Raw genomic sequence first — 13,486 nt, 5'->3', positions numbered from 1 at the left:
AATCAATTTACACTGGAAGAATACTGACGCATTTGCTGTGCTTAATACAAGCTTTAGTTTAATAAAAAAACAAAACTTAAAACCGGTTTGCCCATAGGCAATTAAAACAGAAGTGGAATGCATGCAGGGTGAACGAACTGCTCAACTTTGCGGAAAATTGTTCTTAAAGTCCACCAATGCAGTGTGCTAAAGTGTTTGGTCTTTCAGGGCAGTTTCTCAACTACTTTTCATCAGTGGTTGTTAAGTCCCCAGAGTAATCATTTGGGTCAGCAGCATCATCCGCATCTGCACTTTCTGCCTCCACATTATCTGCTCCTCACTTTCATCGTTTTCACCATCAATGTCCTCCTTTTCGTTTTGGTCATTGTCTTCATCATTCGCATCAGTTGTTTCCTCAACTACCGATTCTCCCGTTTGTTCAACGATTTCAAAGGGATTCTCACCCTAAAAGTAAACACAAGTTTTAAACCATCTTTAGCAAAATTCTCAAGAACAAATGCACACTAACTATTACAAAAGTAACAGCAAAAGTCTTGTGTACAGTGCAAGTAAAGAACTCAGATTTCAGATCACAAAAAAGCAGAAAGAATATATTATTAGAAAAGGCATCTTACAACGGGGAGAACATATGCAGGACTTCTAAATTTTAGAGTATGTCCAGACAGACCATAGGATGGAAAAATCCATGCCAGGTCTATGAACGCCCATGAGCTCCGAGGAGTCCTTGTACAGAGGGGGCGATGACTGGAATATTGAGGGTGGGCATCACATTTCCAAGAAATTCATTTCCTGCGAAACTACAATTTTTTGGGTGAAACTCAGGACGGAAGAAGTGTTATTTGCAAAGCTGAGGAAGGAGTACACAGATCTGAACATTCAATATGCAGTGTGAGCCCTGGTGGCAGGAAGGGTGCAAGTGCATCCACAGCATTACAGGCTGCAAGCTAATTGTTGATGGTAACTAACTTATCCGTTTGCAGCATGTGTACCTGTTTGATTTAATTAATGATTTTATTTAATGTGTATAGCGCTTGAATCACCCCCAGGGGGGTATCTCAGCGCTTGGAAGCACAGCATAGGTCATGGGTACTCACAAACGTTCTCTCAGGGGCCAAATTTACACTGTGGTTTGTGTCTGAGGGCCGCAGCAGTGGGGTCAGTGGGGTGTAGTGTAGTTCCTATATTCCCAATAGGCTCTGCGCATTGGAATAATATCTTCAATAGTATAGACGTAGGACAGAGGGTAACTAGGTCTTCTACTGACTATATTAGACTTAAGTTTTGTGTGCCAGCTAGCTCAGAGTTCACTAGAAACTTTCTCGAATAGGCGAGGAGGATTTTAACCTCCCTGGATAGACAAGAAGGGATTTAGTTTCTGACAACCATAGAACATGACAACTTTGCTCTCCCTGATCAAGAGTACATCTCTAGAGTCGTGTGAAAACAAAAGACAGCTATTTTACTCAGTCAGTACGTGCATTCTTAGTCTCACCAGATTGTAGAGAAAAGGAAGAGACGGGCGTTTTCAATAAAAGGTGTTATTTATTGATCAGTCTCTTTTCTCATACAAGAGAAATGAATCGCTACAATTGCAATACTTAGGGTTAAGTAGAATGCATATAGTAAAAGCAGGATTATAAAATAATACTGTAAAAGCATTGATATGGTTTCTTAGCCATATGATACTTTAAAATGGATAAAAGATATACATACATATATACATTGACTAATCGTCAATGGTGCTTCTAACTACGCCTACCCCGGTGTACCTGACCTAAGCCTAATACGTGGGAGGGAGTAAGTAAGTAGCAGTTTAAGTTAAGTTTGTTTTGCCAAGAATCTGACTCAAGAATTCTCTGTAAGGTTTTAGTCAGTTCAGTACCTGGGATTTAGAATGCTGGAGGGCTGGTATCTCTCTCTCAGGACTCGGTATCCCAGTCACCCGCGAGGGCAAGCTGGAAACGCACCAGGACTTGACTGTTGGGTTGTTTAGGATACTTGTAGCAATGAGTACGCTCTCCCTTTTTATTTGTTCCTTGTAAGCCTGGAAATTTTTTTAGATAAATAAATGTTAATTTATACACATACTGCTAGTTCAACTACAATAACTTGGTTGGAACCTAGAAGAGAAGGCCTTCAATGTGGACAGAAACCCTTTAGAAACTACTCTGCCACCAGGGTGTGCCAGATAAGCGTTTAAAAAACACCAGGGACTCTTATTAGGGAATGACCCGCAATCTCGCTCCCTCCACAAGCAAGCAATCAAACCCCACCAAGCAGGCCGTGACCTGAAACCCTCAAGGGAAAAGAGCACAGCCAAGAGACAAGGCGAGCAGGACTCCAAGGCAGACTGCAAGGCAACGTGTTACACCGAGTCTGATTGAATGGTTTGAAAAACCTCTGGTAGATTTTCTGAAGACAAATAAAAAAACATTGTCATTTACAATGCAAATAGATCAAAGTCTCTCAAATGCGAGACCTTTGACGCACTCGTGCTTTAGCTGTAAACATCGTAAGATAAAGACAAGGAGGTGCAATTGCTTCAAAAGCAAAGCTATAGAAAATAAGCATTTGCAATGCAATAGGTCTCGCAGCATTTAAGTTTGAGTTACTGGCATTGTAAATGACAATGCTTTGCATAAATTCTTTTTTGGTGTCCGTGTGTGCATGGCAGTGGTGGTGTGTGTGTGCATGGCAGTGGTGGTGCAGAGATGCAAATCAAAGTATCATGAAACAGCAGCCTCTGAATTTAATGGAATGTCGGCAGATAACAGAACCTAGCCAGAGATGAACTGCCAGCAGTGTTTGGTCCACCAGCCATGTTTAGAGGCAATGTATTCAGGTTTACTCAAGAGAAGTGCCTTGTAGCTCACACAACACACTTCGAGGTGGATTATGAAATGGAGAGGGAACTCATGTAATTATTTCAAAGAAGGGCAAACAAGCTCACATTGTCTGTTGTTGGCGATTAGAAAAGCGACAGCGTAAGAGAAACTTTGACAGGTGTTAATGAGAACTGTGGGAGAGTAGTGTGGGGCCTCATTGGGCAAATGATAAGACAAGTACCTGGAACGTGAACCACAAATGTTTAAGATGAAGGGCAAGCTTTATAATGTGCTTTAATGTAAGCTGGGACTCAGAAGTCTGTGCTCTTTTCTGGACATGCCCTTTGAAGGACACAGATTGGTCAATGAGAGAGCCGAAGGATTTGGAAAAAAATGAAATAGGGAGAAGAGGCCATCCAATTTCAAAGACATGCCCTTCACATTGACAAAGCCTTTATTTTGAGATACCCATAATTAATATTATAACCACCACACTGCCCAATTATTTCAACTATCAAACCAATGCCAAGGTGTTGGCGATGTGAAGGTCTGTAATTGTTAATGACGTGATGGATTGCACTGACATTCATATAGAGCCACTCTCACACAGACAGAGCGCCCCACACACACACACAGACACAGACAGAGCGCCCCACACACACACACACAGACAGAGCGCCCCACACAGACAGAGCGCCCCACACAGACAGAGCGCCCCACACAGACAGAGCGCCCCACACAGAGCGCCCCACACAGAGCACCCCACACAGAGCGCCCCACACACACAGACAGAGCCACACACACACAGACAGAGCCGCACACACACAGACAGAGCCGCACACACACAGACAGAGCCGCACACACACACAGACACAGCCACACAGACACAGCCACACACACACAGCCACACACACACAGACACAGCCACACACACACAGACACAGCCACACACACACAGACACAGCCACACACACACAGACACAGCCACACACACACACACACACACACACACACACAGACACAGCCACACACACACACACACACACACAGCCACAGCCACACACACAGACACACACACAGCCACACACACAGACACAGCCACACACACAGACACAGCCACACACACAGACACAGCCACACACACACACACACACAGACACAGCCACACACACAGCCACAGACACAGCCACACACACAGACACAGCCACACACACACAGACACAGCCACACACACACACACACAGCCACAGCCACAGCCACAGCCACAGGCACAGCCACACACACAGGCACAGCCACACACACACACACAGACACAGCCACACACACAGACACAGCCACACACACAGACACAGCCACACACACAGACACAGCCACACACACAGACACAGCCACACACACAGACACAGCCACACACACAGACACAGCCACACACACAGACACAGCCACACACACAGACACACACACACAGACACAGCCACACATACAGACACATCTTCTCACCTGCACAATGGAAAGGACAAAAATGCACACAGGCTTCGATCAAACACCTTCCAGATTAACTGCCCAGAATGCAGCAGCACGCACAGCTTCAGACCCAGCACTTACCCACCAAATACACTTCCGCCACAGAAGCAGCACTGGCTGCTGAGACTAGCCAGCCACCAGGGTAAAACCAGACAGAGCAGATGTTCTGAAGTGGCCGCTACCCACAAGACAAGGAGGCCACCAATTTCCAGGACATGGCTCACCAAGACTAACTATTAGTCAGTCAAAGCTCTAGCCTGTAGTAGGGGCAATCCAAAAACCACTTGTAACCCAACCGTGTCCCCGTCCTCCCTCGCCCCAAAAGAATGTACAGTTAAATGAGATTGATAGGACACTTTGTTAGGCTGAAACAGGGCACATTAACTGTAATATCCAGACGCGGGTAGAAATCTAAGCTCGGAATCAGAAAGGGGGGCCCTGAACACTGCAGGGGGGCTGGGGAGTTTAGCAGTCAATTATACTCTGCCTTGAAAATAGTACTGTGCCAAAATGGCCTCTTACCCAGAGTGACTAGTACATGTCGCAACTCAGCGCCCATCACAGAGCCATTGGCTTCTTTGTCGAAGACCTTCAGCCCCTCCACAAAGTCATTGTAGGTACCCTAGTCCTTGTTCTTCGCAATTGTCTGCAGCATGGGCAAGAACTCGTCAAAGCCAATCATCTTGGTGTTAAGCTCTGGGAAGGAGAGAAGAGTTCAGAGGAGCAGTCACCGGCTGCAGCAGCGTGCCAGGCTGGCGAGTACACATTAACAGTGACAAACTTTAAACAATGTGATCGTCCAAGTTCCCCAAAACCCCCCTACCACCTCCAGTCAGGTTTTTGTCCCATCCCAGACTGCCAATGAATATTACTGATATGGTCCATCTATCAACTGTGAACGAGGCAGAGATCTCCAATTCAATGTGTGGCACAGGGTAAGAGCTGAGGGCACAGGGGTAAGAGCTGAGGGCACAGGGGTAAGAGCTGAGGGCACAGGGGTAAGAGCTGAGGGCACAGGGGTAAGAGCTGAGGGCACAGGGGTAAGAGCTGAGGGCACAGGGGTAAGAGCTGAGGGCACAGGTAAGAGCTGAGGGCACAGGTAAGAGCTGAGGGCACAGGTAAGAGCTGATCTGCCACGATTGTCACATTTTATGTAATATCCTAAATCAGATACAAGCAACACGTTGCGTCCAAGTGAAAGGGGCCCATTAGACTCTAATGGAAGCCTAAGGTTTAGTAATAATAGCCAACTAGGATATAGTGAGCACTTCTGACTTGCCCCCTAGGTTCAATGCACCACAGACATAATAAGCCCCTGGGTCTCATCGTAACAGACTTTGCACTCTGAAATACACCTTAAAATGTAGCTCCTTCAGATTCACCCAAGTTAATTTTCAACTGGGGGGTGCTCTGGTCCACGGATGAGTGGCGTGTGCTCAGATCCAGGGGTGAGTGGCGGGTGCTCTGGCCAGGGGTGCGTGGCGGGTGCTCTGGCCAGGGGTGCGTGGCGGGTGCTCTGGTTCAGGGGTGCGTGGCGGTTGCTCAGATCTAGGGGTGAGTGGGGGTACTCTGGTCCAGGGGTGAGAGGCGGGTGCTCAAGTCCAGGGCTGAGTGGCGGGTGCTCAGGTCCAGGGCTGAGTGGCGGGTGCTCAGGTCCAGGGCTGAGTGGCGGGTGCTCAGGTCCAGGGCTGAGTGGCAGGTGCTCAGGTCCAGGGCTGAGTGGCGGGTGCTAAGGTCCAGGGGTGAGTAGCGGGTGCTCAGGTCCAGGGGTGAGTAGCGGGTGCTCAGATCTAGGGGTGAGTAGGGGTACTCTGGTCCAGGGGTGAGAGGCGAGACCTAAAAAACAGAAGCTGTCTACCTAGAAACATACCTTTTTTGACCGCATTGCCATTTGATCCAGGTTTTCTCAATTTAGGTTTTTTGTCGACAAACGCCCCTCCAATGGGTTTATTAAGCGATTGCATCATCTTTCTTTTCATCCACCTTCCAGCAGGCCGACCAAATACCAGATTTGTCTGGTAGTCGACAACAATTCCAGGTCTCTGCATACCGCCATAATCCTGCAAATTGATAACATAAAATTAGCAGAGAGTATGCAGATAAGGCAAGTTACATGGTGTGCAAAAATGTGTTAACAGTTTTATAATAATGGCAGGCATAATCCAAGAACCAATGTTGGGTGGTCAAGGAATTCGTCGGCTAAGCAGCAATTGTTGCCATTCTGGTAGGTGTAGATACTTCTTGGCTACAATTCTGAAAACTGCAGTAAGGACACTGCTGTACAGGTTTTCATTTGCATTAGTGAGCTTGAGAAATAAAGAAGATAAAATGCTTATAAACATGTGTGTAGTTGTGTCTGGTTGCGCGTGTGGTTTGGTTGTGTGTGGTGTGGTTGTGTCTGAGAGAACCGGGAGTTAGAGAAGGAGGCGGGGTGAAAGAGAAAAGCAGATAAGCACAGTAAAAGAGAACAGGGAGTTAAAGAAGGAGGTGTGGTGGAAGAGAGCAGCAGATCAGCACGTGAGAAGAGAAGAGAACAGGGAGTTAGAGAAGGAGGCGGGGTGGAAGAGAGCAGCAGTTCAGCATGTGAGATGACAAGAGAACAGGGAGTTAGAGAAGGAGGCAGGGTGGAAGAGAGCAGCAGTTCAGCACGTGAGATGACAAGAGAACAGGGAGTTAGAGAAGGAGGCAGGGTGGAAGAGGGCAGCAGATCAGCACGTGAGAAGAGAAGAGAACAGGGCGATAGAGAGAGGGAGGGCGAGAGAGAGAGGGAGGGCGAGAGAGAGAGAGGGAGGGCGAGAGAGAGAGAGGGAAGGCGAGAGAGAGAGAGGGAGGGCGATAGAGAGAGAGGGAGGGCGATAGAGAGAGAGGGAGGGCGAGAGAGAGGGAGGGCGAGAGAGAGAGAGGGAGGGCGATAGAGAGAGAGAGAGGGAGGGCGAAAGAGAGAGAGGGAGGGCGAGAGAGAGGGAGGGCGAGAGAGAGAAGGGAGGGCGAGAGAGAGATGGGAGGGCGAGAGAGAGATGGGAGGGCGAGAGAAAGATGGGAGGGCGAGAGAGAGAGAGGGCGATAGAGAGAGGGCGATAGAGAGAGAGGGCGATAGAGAGAGAGGGCGATAGAGAGAGAGAGGGCGATAGAGAGAGAGCGATAGAGAGAGAGCGATAGAGAGAGAGAGGGCGATAGAGAGAGAGAGGGCGATAGAGAGAGAGAGGGCGATAGAGAGAGAGAGGGCGATAGAGAGAGAGAGGGCGATAGAGAGAGAGAGGGCGATAGAGAGAGAGGGCGATAGAGAGGGCGATAGAGAGAGAGGGCGATAGAGAGAGAGGGCGATAGAGAGAGAGGGCGATAGAGAGAGAGAGGGCGATAGAGAGAGAGAGAGAGAGAGGGCGATAGAGAGAGAGAGAGAGAGGGCGATAGAGAGAGAGGGCGATGGAGAGAGAGGGCGATGGAGAGAGAGAGAGAGAGAGGGCGATAGAGAGAGAGAGGGCGATAGAGAGAGAGAGGGCGATAGAGAGAGAGAGAGAGAGGGCGAGAGAGAGAGAGAGAGAGGGCGAGAGAGAGGGAGGGCGATAGAGAGAGAGGGAGGGCGAGGGAGGGCGATAGAGAGGGAGGGCGATAGAGAGGGCGGGCGATAGAGAGAGAGAGGGAGGGCGATAGAGAGAGAGGGAGGGCGATAGAGAGAGAGAGAGAGGGAGGGCGATAGAGAGAGAGAGGGAGGGCGATAGAGAGAGAGAGGGAGGGCGATAGAGAGAGAGAGGGAGGGCGATAGAGAGAGAGAGAGGGAGGGCGATAGAGAGAGAGAGGGTGATAGAGAGAGAGAGGGAGGGCGATAGAGAGAGAGGGAGGGCGATAGAGAGAGAGAGGGAGGGCGATAGAGAGAGAGGGAGGGCGATAGAGAGAGAGAGAGGGCGATAGAGAGAGAGAGGGAGGGCGATAGAGAGAGAGAGAGGGAGGGCGACAGAGAGAGAGGGAGGGCGATAGAGAGAGGGAGGGCGATAGAGAGAGGGAGGGAGGGCGATAGAGAGAGGGAGGGCGATAGAGAGAGAGGGCGATAGAGAGAGAGAGGGAGGGCGATAGAGAGAGAGAGAGGGAGGGCGATAGAGAGAGAGGGAGGGCGATAGAGAGGGAGAGGGAGGGCGATAGAGAGGGAGAGGGAGGGCGATAGAAAGGGAGAGGGAGGGCGATAGAGAGGGAGGGCGGGCGATAGAGAGAGAGAGAGAGAGAGATAGAGAGAGGGAGGGCGATTGAGAGAGGGAGGGCGATTGAGAGAGGGAGGGAGGGCGAGAGAGGGAGGGCGATAGAGAGAGAGGGAGGGCGATAGAGGGAGGGCGATAGAGAGAGAGGGCGATAGAGAGAGAGGGAGATAGAGAGAGAGGGAGGGCGATAGAGAGAGGGAGGGCGATAGAGAGAGGGAGGGCGATAGAGAGAGGGAGGGCGATAGAGAGAGGGAGGGCGATAGAGAGAGAGGGAGGGCGATAGAGAGGGAGGGCGATAGAGAGAGAGGGAGGGCGATAGAGAGAGAGGGAGGGCGATAGAGAGAGAGAGGGCGATAGAGAGAGAGGGAGGGCGATAGAGAGAGAGAGGGAGGGCGATAGAGAGAGGGAGGGCGATAGAGAGAGAGAGGGAGGGCGATAGAGAGAGGGAGGGCGATAGAGAGAGGGAGGGAGGGCGATAGAGAGAGGGAGGGCGATAGAGAGAGAGAGGGAGGGCGATAGAGAGAGAGAGGGCGATAGAGAGAGAGAGGGAGGGCGATAGAGAGAGAGAAGGAGGGCGATAGAGAGAGAGAGGGAGGGCGATAGAGAGAGGGAGGGAGGGCGATAGAGAGAGGGAGGGCGATAGAGAGAGAGAGGGCGATAGAGAGAGAGAGGGAGGGCGATAGAGAGAGAGAGGGAGGGCGATAGAGAGAGAGAGGGAGGGCGATAGAGAGAGGGAGGGAGGGCGATAGAGAGAGGGAGGGCGATAGAGAGAGAGAGGGCGATAGAGAGAGAGAGGGAGGGCGATAGAGAGAGACAGGGAGGGCGATAGAGAGAGAGGGGGAGGGCGATAGAGAGAGGGGGAGGGCGATAGAGAGAGAGAGGGAGGGCGATAGAGAGAGAGAGGGAGGGCGATAGAGAGAGAGAGGGAGGGCGATAGAGAGAGAGAGGGAGGGAGGGCGATAGAGAGAGAGAGGGAGGGCGATAGAGAGAGGGAGGGCGATAGAGAGAGAGAGGGAGGGCGATAGAGAGAGAGGGCGATAGAGAGAGGGAGGGCGATAGAGAGAGAGGGAGGGCGATAGAGAGAGAGGGCGATAGAGAGAGAGGGAGGGCGAGAGAGAGAGGGAGGGCGAAAGAGAGGGAGGGCGAAAGAGAGAGGGAGGGCGATAGAGAGAGAGAGGGAGGGCGATAGAGAGAGAGAGGGAGGGCGATAGAGAGAGAGAGGGAGGGCGATAGAGAGAGAGAGGGAGGGCGATAGAGAGAGAGAGGGAGGGCGATAGAGAGAGAGAGGGAGGGCGATAGAGAGAGAGGGCGATAGAGAGAGGGAGGGCGATAGAGGGAGGGCGATAGAGAGAGAGGGCGAAAGAGAGAGGGAGGGCGAGAGAGAGAGAGGGAGGGCGATAGAGAGAGAGAGGGAGGGCGATAGAGAGAGAGAGAGGGAGGGCGATAGAGAGAGAGAGGGCGATAGAGAGAGAGAGGGAGGGCGATAGAGAGAGAGAGGGAGGGCGATAGAGAGAGGGAGGGCGATAGAGAGAGAGGGCGATAGAGAGAGAGAGAGGGAGGGCGATAGAGAGAGAGAGGGAGGGCGATAGAGAGGGAGAGGGAGGGCGATAGAGAGGGAGAGGGCGATAGAGAGAGGGAGGGAGATAGAGAGAGGGAGGGAGGGCGATAGAGAGAGGGAGGGAGGGCGATAGAGAGAGGGAGGGCGATAGAGAGAGGGAGGGCGATAGAGAGAGAGAGAGAGGGAGGGCGATAGAGAGAGAGGGAGGGCGATAGAGGGAGAGAGAGGGAGGGCGATAGAGGGAGAGAGAGGGAGGGCGATAGAGAGAGAGAGGGAGGGCGATAGAGAGAGAGAGGGAGGGCGATAGAGAGAGAGAGGGAGGGCGATAGAGAGAGGGAGGGCTATAGAGAGAGAGGGAGGGCGAGAGAGAGGGCGAGAGAGAGGGAGGGCGAGAGAGAGAGGGAGGGCGAGAGAGAGAGGGCGATAGAGAGAGAGAGGGAGGGCGATAGAGAGAGAGGGAGGGCGATAGAGAGAGGGAGGGCGATAGAGAGAGGGAGGGCGATAGAGAGAGGGAGGGCGATAGAGAGAGAGAGAGGGAGGGCGATAGAGAGAGGGAGGGCGATAGAGAGAGAGAGGGAGGGCGATAGAGAGAGGGAGGGCGATAGAGAGAGAGAGGGAGGGCGATAGAGAGAGGGAGGGCGATAGAGAGAGAGAGGGAGGGCGATAGAGAGAGAGAGGGAGGGCGATAGAGAGAGAGAGGGAGGGCGATAGAGAGAGAGAGGGAGGGCGATAGAGAGGGAGGGCGATAGATGGAGGGAGGGAGGGCGATAGAGAGAGAGGGAGGGTGATAGATAGAGAGGGAGGGCGATGGAGGGAGGGCGATAGATAGATGGAGGGAGGGCGATAGAGAGGAAGGGAGGGCGATAGAGAGGAAGGGAGGGCGATAGAGAGGAAGGGAGGGCGATAGAGAGGAAGGGAGGGCGATAGAGAGGAAGGGAGGGCCCTGGAGTATTCTATTTAATCACGAAAACACAGTAGTTTATTAATTTGAATGCGGATGTGCTCCAATTTGTAAGCCCGAGACGTGATTCTGTATGTTTTCTGTATTAATGCCTTTGTGTAATTGACATACAAAATAGACAAACAAAGCGGTATAACACATGAATATTCAAGAACCCCAATTCTACTCCTCTCTTGTAGCCCAACAAACAAATCATCAGAAAATGAAGCAGAGTTGAGGGGCATGCCAGGTAGAGATCCATGCCACACAAGCGTCCGGTGGGGATGTATGGCATAATTACAGCACCAGGACTCCTCAGCGACCCATCATATTCAGAACACTGGTACTCACAACAGCAAGGAGGTAGGGAGAACGGTGGGACGGTAACTACTGCACACCAGTCTGTCTTCGTTTTGAACAAGAGATCGGCTTCTTTTTAGACAAGCAACCATCCTCAACTTGTCCCAAGTACAATATCACTCCTAATTGGAGTCCAAGGAGAAATAAAGTTGGTCGTGTCTCGGTTGCAAATTCGCAACCTTGACCGCCCCCCAAACTTGGGGGCTTATTTACAAGCCCCTTGCGCCACTTTTGCGTCATTTATAACATAGGAAAAGTGACGCAAAAGTGGCGCAAGGGGCTTTTAAATCTGCCCCTTGGTATTTAAGTCACCTGCACTTCTGTTGAACGTTGTAATACCTAAGAAAGGATTCTACTCTTTTTGTTGTTTTTTTTTTTTTTAACTGTGATTAAGGCTTTAATGAAAACATGACCAACTGAAGTCTGTCATTCATTCAAAATATCATAGTTATGCAGCTGGGCACAAGAGATAGCTTCTCTTCACAGAGCCAATGCCCTAGACTTAATAAATAAGTACTTTGCAAAAGTTTATGCCTGTTGTATCACAGAGGTAAAGTCTTTTTTATGAAGAAAGGGAGGTAAATGATTCACATATGATCAGTAAGAATAACTGAAAATAGTTGTCTTTGGTCTGAACAATGGTGGATGTAATTCAGCCATGTCTTGTCAGGTGAAGGAGTGGGGGGCTGGAAGGATGCTTGTTCCTCGTCACACACAAGCTCTTCTAGATTGGGTACACTTACGAGTCTAAAATTGATTCAGGGATCGAAGTCTGGTTTAGGAGGATTCTACTATGTGAATTAAAATCTCCCGAGCTGATGCCGCAGCCATTCCTTTGAAGGGGAGGCTGAGGTCAGTCAGGAGAGCTGCTGTCTGCGCCCGGTGCCGCCTGCACAGCCAGTGACCGTAGCCGGTGCGTCGGACCATGGCTCCCCGCTCCCCACAGGCCCCTCCCGGCGCGGCTGCACTCATCGGTGTCCAGACGCACCACCTGGGGCAGCCGGTAGGAGCTGATTGTTGGTGGGCTGGTGAGCTGGTCCAGGGGCAGCGAGGCCGAATCCCAGCGCACCTCCTTGAGCGGGGGCACGGCGGCGGCGGGCTCCATGCTCCCGGGTGGGGGAGAGGTGGAGGCAGCCCCGGGCTCCCCCGTCAGCCGCAGCGGGACATGCTGCTGCTGCCACCGGTCAAAGCAGGGTCGCCTTAGCCGCGTCCGCCCGCAGCGCTGCCCCTCTGCCGCCGAGGCTGCCTCTGGTAGGAAGCGCCATCGCAGCGCCTGCCAGAGCTGACTAATCACAGCGGCGGAGGAGATCGCGCGCGCGACATGGCAACGTACAACTGGCCCCACCCACACTTGCGTAAATGTGTGCACAAACAGGGGGTACAGTCCCTGATGGGCGGGGTAGTGAGACGTCATGAAAATTAAAATGCGCATGCGCACCATTAGTGCGCATGCGCACAACGATGAGGGGACATTGCCACATGGGGGACAGTGGATTATAGAACACCGGTGCTCAGGAAAGCGCTCCACAGCGCCATCTAGTGGCCAATATCTGGTACTGCAAGAAAGGAGACAAGAAGCTGCGACAAGCCAAAAATCCCTGCAGCAGCACTAAGACACAACTAAGACTAGCGTCAGTGCACACAAGGAATCGTGACACCTCCACAGGAGCCCAGCGCAACAGCGCCCAAAGGAAAAGCAGAAAATAAACACACAGCCAAGAGTGCATAGCCCCACATGTGATGCCCAGAGACTGATAGAGGACCACCTGCTGGCAGGTGGCTACTCCCAAGCAGAAAGGAACTGAAGAGCACGCAAGAGGCAGTCAGCAAAACTAGATGCAAGGCATACACTCAAGGCACTGTAAGGAGACGGCGCAGGAACGCGCCAGAAGCGCAAAGAACACACCAGGAGAAACTGACCAAGCGCCAGAACACTGCTACACCGTAACGCCACCAAGCCACCACACAGCCTGAGAAGATAAAAGGCGACGGCGCAGGAGCGCACCAGAAGCACAAAAATGCGCCAGAACCCCAGAAACGCTCCAGAAGCCCCAGAAGCGCATCAGGAGTGCAGCAACTCCACGTAGGA

At 51.6% G+C, this 13,486-nt stretch overlaps 1 protein-coding gene across 1 annotated transcript; it reads right to left on the bottom strand.

Annotated features, from left to right (window-relative positions):
* Nucleotides 1–40: 40 nt before the first annotated feature.
* On the bottom strand, nt 41–12,502 carry LOC144803671 (DBIRD complex subunit ZNF326-like). The gene is made up of 4 exons (XM_078671873.1): nt 12,386–12,502; nt 6,220–6,409; nt 4,872–5,045; nt 41–444 (listed from the first exon to the last, which is right to left on the bottom strand). Exons 1-3 carry the CDS (start codon nt 12,500–12,502, stop codon nt 4,972–4,974), a joined length of 381 nt encoding a protein of 126 aa, XP_078527999.1. The 3' UTR covers nt 41–444; nt 4,872–4,971.
* Nucleotides 12,503–13,486: the final 984 nt, after the last annotated feature.

This window comes from Lissotriton helveticus, chromosome 1_2 (assembly GCF_964261635.1).
Source record: "Lissotriton helveticus chromosome 1_2, aLisHel1.1, whole genome shotgun sequence".
Classification (NCBI taxonomy): Eukaryota; Metazoa; Chordata; class Amphibia; order Caudata; family Salamandridae; genus Lissotriton; species Lissotriton helveticus.
Note: the sequence above shows the minus strand (reverse complement) of the source record. Positions and strands in the feature narration are given on the sequence as shown.

What these genes read in the sequence shown, in the direction of transcription:
- LOC144803671 (XM_078671873.1), bottom strand. Translation starts at nt 12,502, where the DNA reads ATGGAGCCCGCCGCCGCCGTGCCCCCGCTCAAGGAGGTGCGCTGGGAT. An exon ending in CCTACCGGCTGCCCCAGGTG is followed by an intron (nt 6,410 to 12,385) that starts GTGCGTCTGGAC and finishes ATCAATTTGCAG; the next exon opens with GATTATGGCGGTATGCAGAG. An exon ending in TGGCAATGCGGTCAAAAAAG is followed by an intron (nt 5,046 to 6,219) that starts GTATGTTTCTAG and finishes TCTCCTTCCCAG; the next exon opens with AGCTTAACACCAAGATGATT.